At 46.9% G+C, this 20,978-nt stretch overlaps 1 protein-coding gene across 6 annotated transcripts in view; it reads right to left on the reverse strand.

Moving 5' to 3' along the window:
- RALYL (RALY RNA binding protein like) overlaps positions 1–20,978 on the reverse strand; it is a 952,779-nt gene that overhangs the window by 41,639 nt on the left and 890,162 nt on the right. For all 6 annotated transcript variants that reach the window (XM_075353135.1, XM_075353134.1, XM_075353132.1 and 3 more), the window contains one exon: positions 8,668–8,837. In XM_075353135.1, coding sequence (XP_075209250.1) covers positions 8,668–8,837 — 170 coding nt within the window. The remainder of the gene's footprint in view (positions 1–8,667; positions 8,838–20,978) is intronic.

Below are 20,978 nucleotides of genomic sequence, written 5' to 3' on the forward strand. Positions count from 1 at the left end.
TGCAGACATCTCAACACTAAATGCCGCAAATACACCACCACCGGCTCCGACTTAGCAGACAAGTTGTTAATCGCGTGCACCACCGCCTGGTTATCACAATGAAAACACACTTTCCTTCCGGCAAAGTGCGACCCCCATAGCTCCACTGCCACTACAATGGGGAATAGCTCTAACAGAGCCAAATTCCTAACCAAGCCGCTCTCCCGCCACGCCTGTGGCCACTGCCCGACACACCAATGACCTCTGAAGACAGCCCCAAACCCGGCCGACCCCGCCGCATCCGTAAACAGCTGCAACGCCCCGTTAGACGCCACCCTCTCCATCACCAGCGTCCGGCCGTTAAAATGCTGCAAAAATTGATCCCATACTTCCAAATCGTCCCTGATCGCCTTTGTGATCCGCACAAAATGCGCCGGCAACCGTACCCCGGCCGTCGCCGTCGCCAAACGCCTCGCAAACACTCTCCCCATTGGCACAATTCTGCAAGCAAAATTCAATTTTCCAAGCAAAGACTGCACCGCCTTAAGCCGCACCTTCTTCGCCGCTTTTACCCCTGACACTGCGGACCTCAAATCACGGACCTTCTCCGCCGGCAACCTGCATTCCATAGCAATGGTGTCAATTTCAATTCCCAGAAAACACATCACCGGCGCCGGGCCTTCCGTCTTATCCGGCGCCAAAGGAATCCCGAAACTGGCCGCAACTTTTTGCAACGCAAATAGCAAACCCGCACAAACCATCGAACCCGCCGGCCCGACACACAGGAAATCATCCAAGTAATGAATGATGGACGTAAGCCCGGACACGTCCCGAACCACCCACTCAACAAACGAACTAAATGCCTCAAAGTACGAACACGAAATGGAACAGCCCATTGGCAAACAACGATCAACATAATAACTGCCATCCCACCAGCAACCCAACAAATGCTGACTATCTGGATGAACCGGTAACAACCGAAACGCTGCTTCCACATCCGCCTTTGCCATCAATGCACCCCGCCCCGCCGCCCTAACCAGGTCCAACGCCTTATCGAACGACACATAATATACCGCCGACAACTCCGGCGCAATGCCATCATTCACCGATAACCCTTCCGGGTAAGACAAATGATGAATCAGCCGAAATTTATTCCGCTCCTTCTTTGGTACCACCCCCAACGGTGACACCACCAAATTCCCGCACGGCGGGGCGACATAAGGGCCGCCCATCCTGCCCAAAGCCACCTCCCTTTCCAGCTTCTCATCCACCACTTCCGGGTGATCCCGAGCGGAACGCAAATTACGATACGGCGGAACCGATGCATTAACAACCGACGGAATATGAAAACCATCCGAAAAACCAGAACTTAACAACGCCGCCGCCTCCTTGTCCGGATACCTATTTAAAAACGGAACCATCACTTCTACCTTCACCGGCGTCGTCCCTCTTACCAGCCCCATCACCAGCCTTTCCTTTTCCTTTTTTAAAACATTTGGACAAGCTATGTCCCCCCCCACATCCGGAGCATTCATGCTTAAAACGGCACGCCGCTCCAAACCTGCACTGCCCTTCATTGTACTGCCAACACAAACCTTTCTTGAAACTTGCCGGGGACCCGGCCCCCCCCGAACCCCCGGCGCCCCCCCGAAAGGGCTGAGCCGGTGCCGACATCAATCGCATCCATAAGGAAATATCCTTATGGTCCCAACGCATATCTGGCCGCAATGCCTTCCGCTGCCTAAATTGCTCGTCGTAGCGCAGCCACGCCAGTCCGCCATAAACTCGATAAGCCTCCCCTATCGCATCCATGTAGCCGAACAAAGCCGAACAATGCTCCGGCTCCTTCTCCCCGACCACGCTCGCCAAAATCGCAAATGCCTGTAGCCAGTTGGCAAAAGTCCGAGGAATAAGCCTATAACGGCGCTTTTCCTCCTCGTCCTTCTCCTTTTTGGAATCACTCGGCTTAACCCTATCCAAATTAAATTTCTCCAGGGGAAGCAGAGAAAATATCTCCACATATTCCCCTTTCCAAATTTTTTCCCGCACCTCCTTCTTTAAATGGGCCCCCAGCGGGCCCTCAAAACAAACATAAACTTCGCTTTTAGCCCTATCATCTAAGCGCACCACCTCATCCTCCTTCTCCTTTTCCTTCTCCTTTTCCTTCTCCTTTTCCTTCTCCTTTCCCCCCCCCGTCTCACTCCCCCCTTCGCCCCCCCCTCTACTCGCACCCGCTCCGTCACCCCCCGTCGCCGCCGAGGCCCCTAAACCGGCTGCACCCACCCACGCCGCCACCGGCGCCTGGGCCCCCTCCCCCCCCGCTCCCGAAGCCGCCGCCAGCCCCTGCAACAGCCCCAACAATTGACTCCACACTGCGAAACCAGCGGGCGCTGCCGTAGCCGCAGCCGCCCCCCCCCCCCAAGCCCCCCGCCAGCGCAGCCCCTGCCGCCTCCGCGGCCGTCTCACCCGACCGCCGCTCGGCGTCTCCCGAGACCGCCGCCTCGCTGTCCTCCGTCTGTCGTCCATCCGACTCCTCCGAACCGAAAGCCTCTTCCCCCTCCTCGCCGCTGGCCTCATCTTCCATCCGACATCCGGGGGGCGCCGCCGCAGCACCCCCCCCACCACGGCCGCCAGACAGGGCCGCCGCGTGGGCAGAGTCATCCCCGCTCCATCTCTTGCCCCGGGGTGACAACCCAGGAGACCGTCCTGTCCCCCGCGCCGGCACCCCGGGCCTCGACCTCTTGCGCCCGCCCCCCTGCCGACTGCAAGGGGCCTCTGGGCGCGGACGACCAGACGCCCGGCTCCGGATCTCAGCCGTCGTCGCCTCTGGCCCTCCTGGGCTATTGCAGGCCTCCATCCGCCGAGTCCTCCCGCTCCCACGGGAGACTGCCACATCCGGGGGCTGCACAGCGGTACTGAGTGACCCGGCGGTTGCCGCAGGGCTCCCGCCGTCACTCCTTCTCTCAGCCGCACCGGGGTCAGGCACCGCAGACCCCCCCCCGGCGCCGGACCTACCGCCACGTGCAGCCCCGCGGTCCCCCCGCCGACTGCAGGGGGATCTGCTGGCCTCTCTCCTGCGCCGAGCGCGCTCCCGGCCTGGAGCCGCTGCCGTCTCAGTAACTCCAGCCCGGAGGCCGGGACCGGAAGCAGGCCCCGTGCTGGCCACTCCCACCTCCCGACCGCCGCGGCTGGAACGAAGATTCCTCCCGCCGGCCTCTGCAGCAGCCAGACGCTGCTGCTGCGCTGCACTCTGCGGAGGGTCCCTGGAGGGGCTCTTACATCTCCTCCTCGCCCCCCCCGCGCCCGGGGAATACCTGCGGGGGGGCCGCGACTGGCGCCCGCCGCTGCTGGGGGGACGAGGGGCAAGCGCCGACGGGTTAACCCCGGCAGCCCTGATGTGGGTCTGCACTGCCAGGGGCCCGTGCGCTGCGACCGCTGCCTGAATCAGACGCTGGAGCTCCTGAAGATCTGCCATGGAGGTGCACGTGCAGATCGTTCGGCGTCCGGAAACAGAAGAGGAGGTAACTCCTTCCTCTCCCAGCTAACCCTTTCCCTGCTCCTCCTCTTCCTCCCCGGCTAAAACCATCCCCCAAAGCCATATTAGGCATATACCACTGTCCCTATTAACCCATCACTCCCTACCTCCCCCTTGGTCATGTCGCCCCTCCCCCCAAGTGGGTCCGTGGCTTTCTGGTATGTGCGTGTGATGGGGTAAGCGATGTTGTGCGCCACGGGCAGGGATTTGCCCGTGTCGCACAACCAACGGGGGCGGGTACGATCGCTTGCGATCTCGCTAGCGAGATCGCAGCGTGTAAAGCCCAGTATAGATCCCCGGTGCAAGTCAAAATTTGGCGAAATAATTCCTGCCATAGAAAGGGACGCACGTATGCAGGAGTATCAGCAGAAGCTGTTACACAATATGAGATTGGCTTTTCCACTAAACACCTGTGGTGCACAGAGTGAATCTCACAGTTCTTAACTTGCCAACCATGGGACTGTCGAGTCATCATCACTCAAACCGAACCAGCAACACTGTATCTGGTGGTAACAGGTATTTTATGGAATCGTTTCATGAATTTTTTAGACCATCCTTTGTGTCACAAGACACAAGAGGTCTGACACATAGTCAACGCCTGGAGAGGATGATACAGGAGTATCTCCAAGTGAATATCAATGCCATGACTGTGCAACTGTAGCCTTGCTCATTTTGGGCTTCCAATCTGGAAAAATGGCCTGAGTTTGCCACTTACGCCTTGGAGATCTTGTCGTGTCCCACATCCAGCGTTCTCTTGGAACGTGTGTTCAGTGCTGCTGGGTGTGTGCTGAGAGACAAGCGCACGCGTCTCTCCAGAGACAATGTGGACAGACTAATGTTCATCTATATGAACAAGTCATGGATCCGCAAGGACTTTTCTACCCCTGTGTCATCATGGGGAGAGTAAAGGCTTGTGTATTTTTGATTGTGCTTCATGCAAATCAACATGTTAAGTTTGCAACTGTGGGACAATTTAGGCCACTTAAGTGGTGTTTGTGGCCCAATTTTTTTAAAAAAATGGAAACTCTTGTTGTAGTCCCCTATCTGTGTTTTACATGATCGCTCATTTTTCATGATTTTAGAAGGGCATGGCATGCCTATATCTGTGTCTTCTCCTCCTTTTACTCGTCCAACTCTTTTCTTTCAGCATAAGTATATGTACTTGTCGCTTTTCCATGTGTTTGTGGTGTCTTCTGAGTTGTTTGTGACCTTTTGGACACCTTAGAAGGTGTTTTCTAGGTGTTTGTATATGTTTGTGTTTGCCTGCCATTGTTTTCAATGGGGTTCGAAGGTGTTCGTTGAACATTCGACAAACACACCTGCCGTTCAACGAACCGAACTCGAACACTAGGGGGTGTCTCATCTCTATACAGGACCATTCTTGAAGAAAACATGTTGAAGTCTGCAAAAGACCTGAGACTGGGATGGAGATTTGTCTTTCAACAAGAAAATGATCCAAAACATAAAGCAAAATCTACAATGTAATGGTTCACAAATAAACGTATCCAGGTGTTAGAATGGCCAAGTCAAAGTCCAGACCTGAATATAATCTAGAATCTGTGGAAAGAGCTGAAAGCTGCTGTTCACAAACGCTCTCCATCCAACCTCACTCAACTCGAGCTATTTGCAAAGGAAGAATGGGCAAGAATTTCAGTCTCTCGATGTGCAAAACTGATAGACACATACCCCAAGCGACTTGCAGCTGTAATCACAGCAAAAGGTGGCGCTACAAAGTATTAACTTAAATTAATATTGCACGCCCCAATTTTCAGTTTATTATTTTTTCTAAAAGTTTAAAATAAGCAATAAATTTCGTTCAATTTCACAATTGTGTCCCACTTGTTGTTGATTCTTCACCATAACATTTAAATTATTTATCTTTATGTTTGAAGCCTGAAATGGGGGAAAAAGTTGAAAAATTCAAGGGGGCCGAATACTTTCACAAGGCACTGTATATAAACGACTCGCCATTCATATGTTTAGGTTTTTAGCTACTTTTACTTTTCAGGTTTTCAAAGCCAGAAGGTGATGACCTGAGCATTCTCTTTGGAGGCTGTTCACTATTTTATATATTCAAGGAAACAAAACACAAAAGCAACAAAACACCAGCAGAAAAGCCAGTACAAAAAATGCAACCAAAAATAGGCAACAAAAGATGCTTCAGGTAAAATATCGCCAGTATCTTCCTGAATCGTTTCTGCTTGCAAAAATTTGCTTGAGTTTATAAGATGTTGTGTCCACAAAGCCTTACATGTTGGGTTACACTTTTCTGCATCATGATATCTTGCTGCGTGGTGACATATGTTAAGCTGTGCAGTATAGAGCGGGTTCAGATTCTACAGCTAGTATGTGGCGCCCCTGAGGCTTCCGTCGCCACAGGTCATTGCACCCCATCCAGCGGTGTGATGCCCCATTCTGGGAGAGGAAGAGAGTGAACTCCGGTCCCCTGGTAAATCCACATTACACCCATTGCTAGGAACACACTGGGACCAGGGAAAGTGGCAGACAACCCTCCCATGCTGCATGCTGGGAGGGGTCGTAAGACCCATCCCTGCTCCTATAGGGTAGAACAGGGCAATTGGGGAGGTGGGAGGAGCCATCTGAGAGCAGACACAGAGAGGAAGGTCAAGTTTAGTAGTCGAAGAGAGGGAGGGGAAGGAGAAGGAGGCCTGCTGGAGGCAGGCAAGGAGGAGAAGAGAAAGGAAAGAAAGAAAGCTCCAAGTGAGTCAGGAGCTGAGAAACAGAAAGAGACGCTTCCTGGTGAAGATCCTGGGACTCTGAGGGTCCAGGTGACACCACACAGAGAACAGAAGGAGTCGCAGGGCCACGGGTAGTCTGTAGTCTGTAGTGCTGTCCAGGGCAGTTTAGAGCTGCGGTGGCCTGTTCCACAAGAACATCGGTGGAGGGATCAAGCTGCCACAGGGGACGGTCCCTAGAGACTGGAGGAGTGCAAAGATCATCTCCAAACAGTAAAAACCGAGGCCCAGGGAATGTTGTAAACTCCCCGGGCCAGAACCCATAGCAGACCTTTCAGAAAAGGGGTAATCAGCCGACAGGTGACCCCCCAGCCTGGAGGCTGTTGTGGAGGCCAAGCCAGGTTTATCCTATTAAGGGCAAGGCTAAGGAAGACAGCAGAAGATAGAGAAGGGTACCGGCTTTTACTCTCAGAATCACCCAGAAACGGCGGAGGTCCCTGACAGTGGTCCCAGCAGTCCAAGGGCCCTGGGCCCCGACAAGAATTGTGAGTAAAGAACTTGAACTGCACCCTTGAAGTTGCCTCTGTTATTTCATCTGCATAGACACTCACAAGCACCAACAGTGCCCCGGGCATTGCTCCACCTGTGGGGAGCAGTACCACCATTGCTGCTATAACATCCCCCGGAGGCCTCATACAGCAGCGGCGGCCTATTAGCCGCATACCACAGGTGGCGTCACGAACACAAACTTTATTCATCTAGCCACATATTTTACTGACACCCACCAGGGCCACGGAGCCGGGCCCAGCCACCACTGACTACCACCGGACTAGTCCGGCCCGGCCCCGGGTGTCCCATAGCCCTGGGATGGGTGAGTCAAGTACCTTCCTCTAAGGCTGGAATCACACGAACGTATGAAAAAACGGTCCCATTCTCTTCCAGGAGAGTCAGACGAGTGGTATCCGTGGTAGTCCATGTGTAGTGCGAGTGCTATGAGAGTGGGTGATTTTTCTTTTACTTGTCATCCATCTGCTGTCAGTGTGTTGTCTGGGTGCAATTTGTTTTTTTCTCAGCAGCTGTTAGTCATTTACAGTCATTTACGGGATCATTTCCAGTGTTCTGTGCAACATCATAGTAATGTATTCATAAAAACGGACGTCACTAGGACCCATTGACTTGTATTGGCAACTCTCGCATGATTTCGGCAACAAATCCAGGATCTAGATGATAAAAAGTCTGACCAACTGCTCTGCCTAAAGCCCGCTTTACACACTGCAATATATCTTACAATGTGTCGGCGGGGTCACGTCGTAAGTGACGCACATCCGGCATTGTAAGTTACATTGCAGTGTGTGTCAGGTACGTGCGATTGCGATTGAACGTTAAAACGCTCATCGCACGCACATCGTTCATTTCTGTAGAATTGAACGTCAGATTGTTCAACGTTCCCGGGGTAGCACACATCGCAGTGTGTGACACCCCGGGAACGATGAACAGATCTTACCTGCGTCCTGCGGCTCCCGGCCCACAATGCGGAAGGAAGGAGGTGGGCGGGATGTTTACGTCCCGCTCAGCTCCGCCCCTCCGCTTCTATTGGCCGGCTGCCGCGTGACGTCGCTGTGACGCCGAACGTCCCTCCCACTCCAGGAAGTGGACGTTCGCCGCCCACAGTGAGGTCGTATGGACGGGTAAGTACGTGTGACAGGGGGTTAATCGTTTGTGTGGCACATTCAACAAATTGAACGTGCCGCACATACGATGGGGGCGGTCACGATCGCATACGATATTGCATGCTGGATCGTAAGGTGTAAAGCAGGATTTACTGAATAACATTGGTTTGAGTGCAATGTTACTTTTTCAAAACTTTTTTTAACTTATTTTTTTTATTTTACTAGTACCCTTAGGGAGCTATAAAGATCAGCAGTCTGATCACTTATTTATTTCTCCTGATCAGACAGCACTGCTCAGCCGGGAGAAATGATCATCTCTTATAACCGGCAGTACTCGGCTACTGGTTAAAGGACTTGAGTCATGTGAGCTACAGGAGTCATCACATGACGAGGTACTACCATGACAACCACCAGATCCACGTGATCATGTCATGTGACTTCTGGTATCGGGCGGTGAGTAAACTTCTATCGCTATCACCATTAATATGGCACTCTCACATCTTGACATCTCCATTTAAGGGGTTAACAGGTATGGGTGGATAGTGATTCCACTCATACCTGCCAGGCATGCATGTCAGCTGTACAAATCAGCTGACGTGTGCGGATCCCCGCCTGCAATTACTGCCCACTGTCGAAAAGGGATTAATCCTTCATTTTTTATTTAATTATTACTATTAATTATTACTATTATTATTAGATTTTCGTAAATTCATTTTAAAGGGATTTTTTTTTCTTTCTTTTACTTTAGTAAAACAGAGAAATATTTCAGAAAGAAAATAGATTGTACCAAGTCATTGCTTCCATCTTCATCAAAATCTTCTTCGATCCCATCTGTCATCTCTTCACCATCTGCGTCATGGGCTCCTTCAACATGCTCTTCAATGGAATTGTCAGCCGTCTCGGACTTACATTCTTCTGGAGCCAAATCTGCAGGATCGTCCAAATGCTTTTTTTGACCTAGAAAATAAAAAAAAATTTCCTTCATCACTTTTTCATTTATTACAATTAATAGGCTTTTACATTTGGGTATTAGATGATTATATCTCTTATGTGGAAGAAAATTAAGTCAATTTATTGCAATTAAAATGACTGAAAATTACCGCATATTTCCAACAGTCAAATTGCCAAATTTCACACATGGGTAATATTATGGTGCAACCTGTTTGTCTATTTCTGTATAATTAGTGAGCCAAATATAGCAATAAAATCCTCGGCATTTTCATTGTTTCCAAGAAGCTATTTAATAACTTGTGTAACATGTACAGGATAATGAACACAATCTATGAAACTCTTCTTGCTTGAGCTGTTTCCCCGTCTTGGCAGAAGAATAACATGTGGCTGCCAGAGTGTAAAATGTGCTTGTCTGACATTAACTAGGCAAAACAAGTTGATGTTAAATGGGAAGCATAAAGATGTCGTTCCCTTATATACTATAATTTGTCACCATTTTGGTATTAATTTGACTTCCTTGGTATTTTTATACTTTTTAGCCCTCACTTCTTTAGTAGGCGGCATCACTGTATCGAAAGTAGAAGAAAAATAAAAAGAGTTGTAAGTAGAGATGATTGGATCCATCAAAGTTTGGGTTCGGCGGGTTCAGCCGGATTTTAGATAAGGCCGGTGTTATACTTGCGAGTGACATGGTGAGTCTCGCATCGTCATCATTCAGCATGGTCTCACACTCTCTGGACAGAAGCGTCTCAGCTGCATAGAAATACATGCAGCTGACCTGCTCCAGTCAGGAGAGTGTGTGGCCATGCCGGGTGATGCGATTCGAGACTTGCTGAATCACTCGCAATTGTGAAGCCAGCATTAAGTTTAGTTTGGCAACAGGACTTGACCTGAATCTCATTGGAAGTCACATTTTGGGCAGTTCAGCTCTCCGCCCACATTCAGCCAGCCATAAACAGAGAACTTCTAGGGGAGGACAGCGTTTTTTCATCCTTTTTTGTACACAGTACATGCAATACTGCTGTTTATACCCCCTGTATGAGGTATTAAAACACTGCGGGCGACTTACACTAGGCCAAGCACTAAGCGTACTTGAGCACAGCGATGCTCGATCAAATGGTTTGCATAGTTGTAACTAGAGATGAGAAACTCAAACTGTTAATTTCGGGGTTCGTACCGAACATGGACTTTTAAAAAAAATCAGTGTCCGAGTTCAAAGTTCGGGTGCTGTACGCATGCTAACCACTCGATTGAACATTTGGGGTGCTTGGGTATGCTTGGTGCTAAACAACATTTTTGGATGTAGTGTATCCCCCAAAAAAATCCTAACCCCTCACTCCTTACCCCAAAAGTGCTCTGTTTAAGGGTGAATGTATGTGGGCGGAGAGCCGAACTGCCCAATTATTGACTTACAATAGGGTTCAGGTCAAGTCAAGGTCCCGAACTCAACTTTATCTAAATTCCAGCTGAACCTGGTAAACCTGGACTTCCATGAGTCTGACATTACTAAAAGTAATAAAAATGCCTTGAAACATTCTCTCTCTCATTTTTCTGGCATTTGGCAAATACAAATCATTTTGGTTCCTAATTGACCGAAAATGGGAAAGGGTTATCCTGATTTTATGTCAGATAGTAAAAAAAACATGCAGATGTGTCTTTTTAGAAAGTGTATGTAAACTCCTGGTTTCAACTGTATGTCCTCGAATCTACATGATTTAAGGATTGAACCCCAGTAGGAAAAATCCTGACAACCTCAGTTTAGTTAATTGAAAATGTTTAATTATTTTGTTAATCCCAATCATCTAAAGAAGAAAATAATTCAATTTTCCAAACACTCTTAGTTAAAATTTCCTACCACTCTTTGTATACAGCTTCTTTGCAGACCCATGTGTCCACATAGTTTTTAACTACAAACTGTGTAGTCTGATCTGGTAGTCATGCTGCATGTTTTTCCTCAACGTAGACAATGTGTGTTGGTTTGAAGTAAGAGTCAGATAGAAGGCAGCATGACTGCGGCATCAGACTACACAGGATTTGTTTGCAGTCTGTCACCATGGAGTCAGATAGTTCCGAGTAGGAACCGTAGAACAGTGTTTTAAATAAAATCTGTTTGTCAAGTTTGACTTTTCGAGGACAATAAAAAAAGTGATGATAGCCTTTGTGCTGGAGTTGCTCTATGCAATTTATTTAAATGTGTTATCCAAATTTATCATTTCACATCAGGATGGGTAATAACCTGCCAATCATTACTACTAATGCCGATTGACCACTTTTCATTGTCTATGGGACTTCTGGAGATAGCTGTTACGCCCCCGACATCCCTGTGCATTCCCCTTTCCTCCTCCCAGCCTCACTCACTGCTGCTCTGCACTGTCCTCTCCTGTGTCCCCCAACGTGGCTTCCAGCTCCCAGGTCCTGTGCAAGCCAAGCAGGACTATTGGGAGCACGAGCTAGCCACTTCTTAAAGGAGCATCCTGCTTTATCTGGAAGTGCCTCCAGTCTATGGCTGAGAGGCACTAGGTAATTAAGGCATCCTCACCTTTTGGAAGGTGCCTGAGCTACAAGTTTCTTGGCTTATCAGATTCCCTCTGCATGTCAGACTGTATCCAGTGCCCATATCGCATTCCTGAAATCTGAATAGTAACCTGAGGCCAAACCCATCCAGTGTTCATCCTGTGAATCTGCACCCAACCTGTGACCTGCCTGTGTTCCACCACCCACACCTGTCTTGCTTGGTACTCCTGAACCCGTCCTGCCTGTAACTGCTGGCCTGTCCTCATAAGTGTCCATTGCCCTGGGGTTAGCTGTTACTACCAAGGACTGCCCTGGAGTAGTACCTGGTGTCTATTGGTAGCCAAATTCAACCTCACCATCAGAGGCTCCGCTGAATAACCGGTAGGCACTTAGTTACACTCCTACTTGGTAAGATTGGCCCGTGGCACAGTTAGTCCATATCCGTGTGACAATAGCCAAGTACAGTGTTCTGCTGTCTCCACTAGTCTTATAATCAATGAATGGAGCAGAGTTGTGTGTAAACAATAATCATACTTGACAGCTCTGTTATTGGGATTGGTGAACGTCCAAAATACCAGTGATCAGCACGTTGTTATCTTTCCTGAGAAAAGATGACAACTCACTGGGTTGAAACAACTTATTTAAGGCACCCTCCATGGGTATTTTTTAGCACAGGAGGGATGCATTTAACCTAAGTTCCCTGATCCAAGTATTATACTCACAAGCTCGCATCTTCTCTTCACCTTTTATTGTCACCACTCTGATCCTGCTGCGCCATCTTGTTACCAAAATGTTTGACTATCGGAAGTCAAAGGTGATGGTCACAAGCTCTCAATGTAAGTCTATAAGAGCCAAAACAAGGATCTCATAGACTTGCGTTGTAAAGTGACCTCCAGCGTGCTCCATGAAACACTGGAGAGATGAGGCAGGTGACAAACTGCTGGAGACTGACCGGAACGTCCACCATAGAAGGTAAAGAGGGCAGGGGGGTAAGTATAAGACGAGACCCAGGGAACGTAGCTTAGAAGCTCCACTCCAGAGATAAAATAAAATAATAATGCTGGTGTGGCGCTTTAATAGTACTGCTGAACAGTGCGTTGTAGCCTTATTGGTTATTTAGAAAAGCCTTGCAATTTATTAACAGGCAAACACTATTAAGCAATGAATATGGTAGAAATAAATATGTAATGTAAGCTTGGAGGAGAAAGTTTTTCTGAATTCTTTGGATTTTCTTGATGTCGGAAATGTGCAATTCTAAATTGTGTGTCTGGCATAAATAATTCAATGATGCCAGCGGCACCTCTGAACAGAGGAAGAAGAGGCTTTTCAAACTTTGTCTTTGAATAGTAAAGCTTTAGAAACAAGCTTAGCAATGCATGCTGAGTGTATCAGGCAAAAGACCAATTCAGCAAGAGGAATTTTACCATAAACATCTTTAGAAATTGCGAGACGGAAGAGACTTTTATTCACACTTGCAGACTGGTCACAGATATAAAAGATCATATTATAAACTGGGTTGCAATGGTCAAATAACAGCATGATGCGGTAATCACACGAGGGTAGATTTCTCATTAACATTTAACTTTCAAAGTCTTTATCGGGTATTTAAGGATTTTCCTGGGAATTTAGTATTCATGACCCATCCTTATATCATTAAAGAGGTTATCCACTACTTTTACATTGATGGCCTGTCAATAGGATAGGTCATCAATGTACTATCGGTCCGAAATCCCGCATCCCCGCCAATCAGATGCTCTCGGTGTCGTCGTTAGCAGCCAGAAATACTCAGAGCTGCTCCGTCTTCTAGTAGTGGCCGGGTACTGCACATCCACTTCCTATTTATTTGAATGGTAGGTGGTTGTGCAGTGCTCGGCCGTGGCTGCTATCAGTTGTCGGGGCAGCTCCAAAACTGAGCATTTCTGGCTTCTTCCTGCCTCTGCACCGGCAACAGCTGATCGGCGGTGTATAAACATGCATCTCTGCAATTTCCTTGCCACTAAAAATCCATTATGTTTAAATTTCATTGTTTACTGCTATTTTCCTAAGTTACCGACCAGTGCTGTGGTGGTCAAACTTGTGTAGAGCTTACAAGCTGATTTTCTAAAGAGCTTGTATACCCTGCTCTAATCACTGGCATGAAGTGTTAGCTCAAAATCAAAAGTCAGCTTCAGTGAAACTTTGCTCTTCTAAAGCTGCAGAGGCAAAGATAGTTCATATAACAGCATCGGAGAGTGACATAAAGAAGGAATCTGGGAGGCAGCGCAGGAAAGATTCATGCAGAAGACGATAACAACCCTTTATCTGTATGCCTTTATGGCTGTTTGAAGGGAGTCGGGGTATTTAGATCTCTGTGTTAAACAGAGCTCCATCAGCTATAAAGACATTTCATATTCTACGATGTGACCTTCTCATATTAAATCCAAATAAATAATCTGTTGGCTTTAAGCCATTTAAAGGGTAGCCTTTGTCAGATGATATAAACAACTTTTGTACCATCCTACATCACTTAGGGCAGTACAGTGGCTCAGTGGTTAGCACTGTTGCTTTGTTCCTGGGTTTAAATCCCACGGCACAGCCTGTGCAGAGCTTAACGGGACAATCCAGTTTCCTCCCACACTCCAAAGACATCATGATAGGGAATTTAGATTGTGAGCCCCAATGGGAACAGAGATGATGTCTATGAAGCACTGTGAAATTAAGGACGCTATATGAGTGAGTAAAAAAAGACAGTAAGGCTATGTGCGCACGTTGCGTACAGTCACTGCAGAAATTTCTGCAGCGATCTGAAGAGCACACGTGCGCTTCAAATCGCTGCAGAAAATGTCCGTAGTGAAAAAAAAAAAAGCCGATTTCATGCGCTCTGCCTGCAGCTCCTGCCATAGACAGAGCAGGGGCTGCCGGCAAAGCGCACAGAAGAAGTGACATGTCACTTCTTAGAACGCGCGCTTTGGGCAGCAGCCGAAGCGCTGCGCTCTAAGACGCCACGTGCGCACGGCTCCTGCATAATCTTCATAGATTATGCAGGGGACGCAGGACACATGCAGTTACGCTGCGCTACAAAGCGCAGCGTAACTGCATGTAATTACGCAACGTGTGCACATAGCCTAAAAGTCAGATAAGGCTGCGGTCACACGAGCATATGAATCGGGAGAGTGCGCAATCCAATAAAAAAATGGATAGCACTCTGTCCAATGTTAGTCAATGATGCAAGTCAGATTTGCGAGTTTTTCTTTAGCTGTAATTAGGCCGAGGAAAAAATTGGCAGCATGCTGCAATTGGCAGCGTATCTCAGCTCACCCATCCCCATACAAGTCTATGGGAGCATGTGAAACTTCGAACTGCACTCGGATGTCATCAGTATAGTCCAATATAAGCAGAGACAGGCAATGGAGAAGATGGAGAAATTAATCTCTCCTTCTTCTCCACAATTGTGCTCCAATTATCGGCTGCAAGAGAATTGGAGCTGAGTAGATGACATGTCTCACGCTGAACCGAGTGTCATTATTGCATGTGATCCTCTCTCGACTCGTGTGACCCCAGCCTAAGGCTGGTATCACTCTTGCTTTTACAGGCTCTTATTCCCAGCACATGCAACTGGATCCAGCGGTGGATGCAGCGGTGGCCGCGGGTAACCTCAGTGACTGCTCAGCTGATCGCGCTACTCACCTCAGTTGCTGCGTGGAGGTGAGAGGAGCAGCGGTGAGTAGCGCGATCAGCTGAGCTGTCACTGAGGTTACCCGCAGCCACCGCTGCATCCACCGCTGGATCCAGTGACAGCGGGTAACCTCAGTGACAGCTCAGCTGATCGCGCGGCTGTCTTCATTTGCTGTGTGGAGGTGACCGGAGCGGCTGTGTCTGCTGCAGCTCTGGTCACCTCCATGCAGCAGCGCTGGATGCGACGCTTGACCATCCTGGAGTACGCCGGACATGGAGGGCTTTTTGGGGCTGATTAAAGTGGTTAACCAGGGTATATGTTTGTGTTTTTTATTTCTAATAAAGGATTTTTTCGGGCGTGTGTGTGTTTATTTACTGTAATTTACAGATTAATCATGGAAGGTGTCTCATAGACGCCTGACATGATTAATCTAGGACTTATTGGCAGCTATGGGCTGCCAATAACTCCTTATTACCCCGATTTGCCAACGCACCAGGGCAAATCGGGAAGAGCCGGGTACAGTCCCAGAACTGTCGCATCTAATGTATGCGGCAATTCTGGGCGGCTGTTGGCTGATATTGTTAGGCTGGGGGGCTCCCCATAACGTGGAGCTCCCCATCCTGAGAATACCAGCCTTCGGCCGTATGGCTTTATCTGGCTGGTTTTAAAATTGGGGGGACCGCACGCCGTTTTTTTAAATTATTTAATTATTTATTTCACTGCACAGTATAGACACGCCCACCGGCTGCTGTGATTGGGTGCAGTGTGACACCTGTCACTCAGCGTGGGGGCGTGTCTCACTGTAACCAATCATAGGCGCCGGTGGGCGGGGAAAGCAGGGAATAGGAGATTGTTTAATGGGCGGCCGGCTTTTTCGAAACAGTAAAAGCCGCCGGAGCAGTGTGAATGCCGTGCAGCGCCGGGCCGGGGATCGGAGATCGGTGAGTATGAGAGAGGGGGTAAGAGGGATAGACCGACATGGACAGAGAGAGAGGGACAGAGATAGTGACGGACTGACAGAGATTAGTGAATGACAGACATTGTGAGGCGCTTCAGAACGCAGCTTTTCAGCTGCGCTCTGAAGCAGACCTTTTTTTAGCTGCGGTGCAGAGCGCACACCTGCGCACATAGCCTCAGACATCAAAATCGTATGAGGGATGTCACACATTTCAATTGACTAGGTTCATACAACAAAACGTCCAATGTATGAGGAATAAACGACGTGTATGCGATCACCGTATTTTCGTTCAATCTTGATTGCACGTAGGTGTCACACGCAAATACGTCACGAACGATGCCGGATGTGCGTCACTTACAACTTGACCCCGACGACGGATTGAAAGATCTATTGAAGCATGTAAAGCAGGCATAAGAGACTGTAAAAGCCAAATTGTGCTAAGTTTTTAATGAAACCCAAATCGTGAAAATGATTTTAAGCCCAAAATTGGAAGAAAAGTTGTCCTCAAAGGTTTAAATCATTAGCACTTATTTTACAATATATTCTATCACCTCTACTAACAGTGTCTGCGAGAGAGAAAAAGAGTATTTTATGTTTTTGCTATTTATACTGTCAAAATGCATTCAAATATCCGAAACTTCTTTAAGATTTAGTGATTTTTGTGATTAATTATTCCTTTATAATGAAACTTGAATAATGTGACCACCGAGAACATGATTAAAGATTCATCTCATGTCCCTTACATATCCTGATTTTATATTCACAGTAACAACAGTTCATTACCGCTATCACCGTATTAACATTCATGAATACTTCATCAGCTTTGTACCGTATTTTCTTTTAAGTTTCCGCTATTAAATATAATTACCATTGGTTTGTGCTAAACAATCAAAGGACACATTGGTGAGGATGCCACATTAAACAAAAGTGAAATGATTTGTAATTCCTTAGTGAAATATCTTGCTGTAATTCACCCTACGAGACGAGAACCGTAAATAAAAACGGACACAAAGGGACTGACAGATGGGAGCAACGCAGCAGGATAGCAATGACATGAAGATATACAGACACTTCGGAGGACTAAGAATGAAACACTGTCCTTAATACTAAAGTTAGACAAGAAGAGATAGAAGAGCGCAAGAAACGGAATATTCAATCATTGAAAATAAAAGAAGGTGGAAAGGGAACAAATTATAAAGAAAAACATTAAGAAAAAAAATATTTAATGAAAGGGGCAAGTAAAGGAATAAATAAAAAATGGATGCTTTTTAAGTATACAGAATCATTGAAAGCAATGGTATATCAATCTAGAGGGGACAAATACAAATATCAAATATCAAAATGAACTGCCATATTACGGCAACGCTTTGACAACTAAGATGGAAGGGTTTGGTAACTGTTCCCCCCTACACACCATTTCCGTGAATATTGATTTCATTCATTACCTATTATTTGCTAACAATACAGTTCCTCTGGTACGGGGATGCAGCCATTTCCCAGTAACAAATGGGATGGAACCTATCAGATCTGGGCACCTTCTGACCATAGGCCCCATAGCAGCTTCTTCTATTGTATGGACACACTCTACATGAAGGACAGAAAACCACAAGCTCCCCTTACCACATGTGTACACCTAGGGCTGCCATTGAAGAATCAGGCAAATGATCTCAAAAAGAGTCTTGCTCATACTTTCCCGCTTGCCCTGCTATCTACCAACCTTTTCAAACAGGTTCCATTTAATGGGCATATATATATATATATATATATAAAAATGTAGCAGGTAACCATGGAGAATGTTCATTTTAACTATATGGGTCTCAATCAGTCTGTTCTCTATTCAACAAAATACCAATCAAATATCTACTATGAGCCTAAGGGGCACTTTGCACACTACGACATCGCAGGTGCGATGTCGGTGGGGTCAAATCGAAAGTGACGCACATCCGGCGTCGCAGTCGATATTGTAGTGCGTAAATCCTTTTTGATATGATTAAGGAGCGCAAAAACGTCCAAATCGTATCATTGGTGTAGCGTCCGACATTTCCATAATTTCGGAAGGACCGATGTTATAATGTTGTTCCTCGTTCCTGCGGCAGCACACATTGCTGTGTGTGAAGCCGCAGGAGCGAGGAACATCACCTTACCTGCGTCCTGCAGCTCACGCCGGCTATGCGTAAGGACGGAGGTGGGCGGGATGTTTACATCCCGCTCAGCTCCGCCCCTCCGCTTCTATTGGCCGGCTGCCGTGTGACATCGCTATGACGCCGCACGACCCGCCCCCTTAATAAGGAGGCGGTTCGCCGGCCAGAGTGACGTCGCAGGGCAGGTGAGTGCATGTGAGAAGCTGCCGTAGTGATAATGTTCGCTACGGCAGCTATCACCATGATATCGCATCTGCGACGGGGGCGGGGACTATCGCGCTCGGCATCGCAAGCATCGGCTTGTGATGTCGTAGTGTGCAAAGTGCCCCTAAGTGGTGCATAACTATCACATGTTCAACCGATGATCCCCGAGGAGCTCATTAGCAGCATTTTTCCTATATTAGTCACTATACATCTTGATGTTCTTGATAGAGATGAGCGGACCTGTGGAGGTTCGGTTTGGTGGCTTCCGCCAGACTGTAGATCAAGTTCAGTTCTGGACCTGGACTTGACCTGAACCTCATTAGAAGTCACTGATGGGGCAGTTCGGGTCTCTGCCCACAAGGAGCCAGCCATAAGCAAATCACTTCCTGGGGAAGGATGAGCAAGGTTTTTTTAATTATTTTTTTTTTTCGAGCACATTACAGACGATAATGCTGATTTGACCCCCAGTGAGAGTCATTCAGACACTGCAAGAGGCTCTCACTGGGCCTAGCACCAAGTGTATCCAAGCACAGCACTGCTCGCTTGAATGGTCAGCATATGTAAAGTATCCGAACCCGAACACTGGAGTTTTCTTTGTAAAGTCTGTGTTTAGTACAAACCCCGAACTTTGCTGCCCGAATTCGCTCATCTTTACTCATTGATAGACAATGTGTTAAACAGACAATCTAAAAATCACTTTGTCTTAAAATTGTTACCCTACTTTGGAAAGAGCACTACAAAGTACTGACCTGACCAGTGTTCACTGCTTACTTTCTATCCAATGCCTGTTTTCGAGTGCAATCCATAGCTTGTAGAAGAGACAACGAGATGGATTATAGGACAGGGGAGAGGTCTTTGTTTCTTTTTTTGCTCTCTCCTGCCTATCAAAGTGCATTCAGGCATAATAGAGAGGCAGGCTTTCAGTTTAGGGCAGGCATTACATTAGATAATGGCATGCACAATGCAGCTTGGGAGTGAGGAAAAAGATGTTACAGTACCTACAGTGCTGGCAGAATGCCAAACATGAGAAACCTCAAATTACAGAACATGAGACTCTGGAAAGTTCCATTATATATTAGATCGGTATGTGCACCAAAAGCAGTTTTAACATGATGGGGGGGCATGAAGGCAAATAGGATGAGCTTTTCTATAGGGTTTGTGTAAAAGGACAGATACCCTATTAATATACTGTACACCTTAATTGATTTTTGATTGTTCTTTGCCAGATAATAGTCTGTTTAATTTTCCTTTTCTGCTGTCAAACTTTTCCACTTGAAGTCTTTGCCTAATTTCAACATTTTATCAACTTTTTAAATTTAGAAGATTTAGCGATTATTCATTATGCTAAGTTTTAAGTTATAGTAGTTACTCCTTCCACCTTCACAGCGTCGCTTGACCTTTCACTGAAACATTCCTTTCTGGTTAATTTTCACACAAATGTATCCGAGTCAATCCACACTACAATGATTTAATGGATAACTATGATAGAAACTGCATTTTACGTGACATTTTATCAGTCTGATGTTCTTATATTATATTATTGATTTTACAGAAGGACTGAGAGCTTCTTTGTGCTATGAATATTAGTAATGTCGCAGGGATTATATTCATTCTTAAAAAGAACTTACCAGTCACTAAGGAAGATTGTTACTAAAGGTGAATTTATAAGTAAAAAGCTTCATGTACATGGCAGAGCTGATAGGTTGTCCACCAAGTTTTGGTCTAAAAAATGGTTTGACTTGAATGAAAAATAAAGCAGTAATCTAGGCTCAAGTCACTGATCTCCCCCTACTGCCCGCTACCCCACAAGTCTCCAAGCTTCCTTTTGTAGTGTAGACAACTACAGTCCCTGACAGTTCTGTCGCTTATCCATGTTATGTAAATAAAAGCTTATAACCTGACTTTAAATTCATCCATTGGTTTTATAAATTACTCTTTTGAAATCTGAAACCCTCCCAAATTTGGTTTAGGTTATGAAAATAAAGTTGCTGCAAAGCTGAAATATTGAAATATTGACCATTTAATGAACACAGAAAGGTCAGATTTTGGCAAGACAAAAGTTTTGTCACCTTGTCATATAATGCACCCAATCCTAGTTTACATCCTCATCTTTGCTCACTAAATGATCGGTTAATTAGTGGGTGTATAAAAAGAAACACAGCACCCCAGACCTTCAGTTGAACTGCAACTTGACCTCTGACAACATGCCAAAAATCCACCCTACAACCAAAGCCTTGATTATCAAGAGGCTGAAGACCAGATCCACTGTAGAGGTGGCTGGCACCTTTAATGTGTCTCAGCATCAAGTACAAAGTATTAAAAAAAGATTTGAAGAGACTGGAGATGTTTTTGACAAACCCAGGTCCGGAAGACCGCACAAGACAACTGCTCAGAAGGAACGTTTGTTGGTTAGAAAATCCAAAGCCAGCCCCTCTTCCACTGCAGCAGAGCTCCAACAGGCCTGGTCACCTCAAGTCCCTGTGTCAACTAGAACAGTTTGTAGGATTCTGTCTCGAAATGGCCTCCATGGTCGAATCAGTGCCCAGAAGCCAGCACTAAACAAAAGGCAATTAAAAAGCCGTGTGGCATTTGCCAAGTTCCACAGCCGGCTGAACAGATGGATGATGGAAAAGTGGCAGAAGGTGGATTTCTCTGATGAATCTTCAGTTGAATTA

This window comes from Anomaloglossus baeobatrachus, chromosome 6 (assembly GCF_048569485.1).
Source record: "Anomaloglossus baeobatrachus isolate aAnoBae1 chromosome 6, aAnoBae1.hap1, whole genome shotgun sequence".
Classification (NCBI taxonomy): domain Eukaryota; kingdom Metazoa; phylum Chordata; class Amphibia; order Anura; family Aromobatidae; genus Anomaloglossus; species Anomaloglossus baeobatrachus.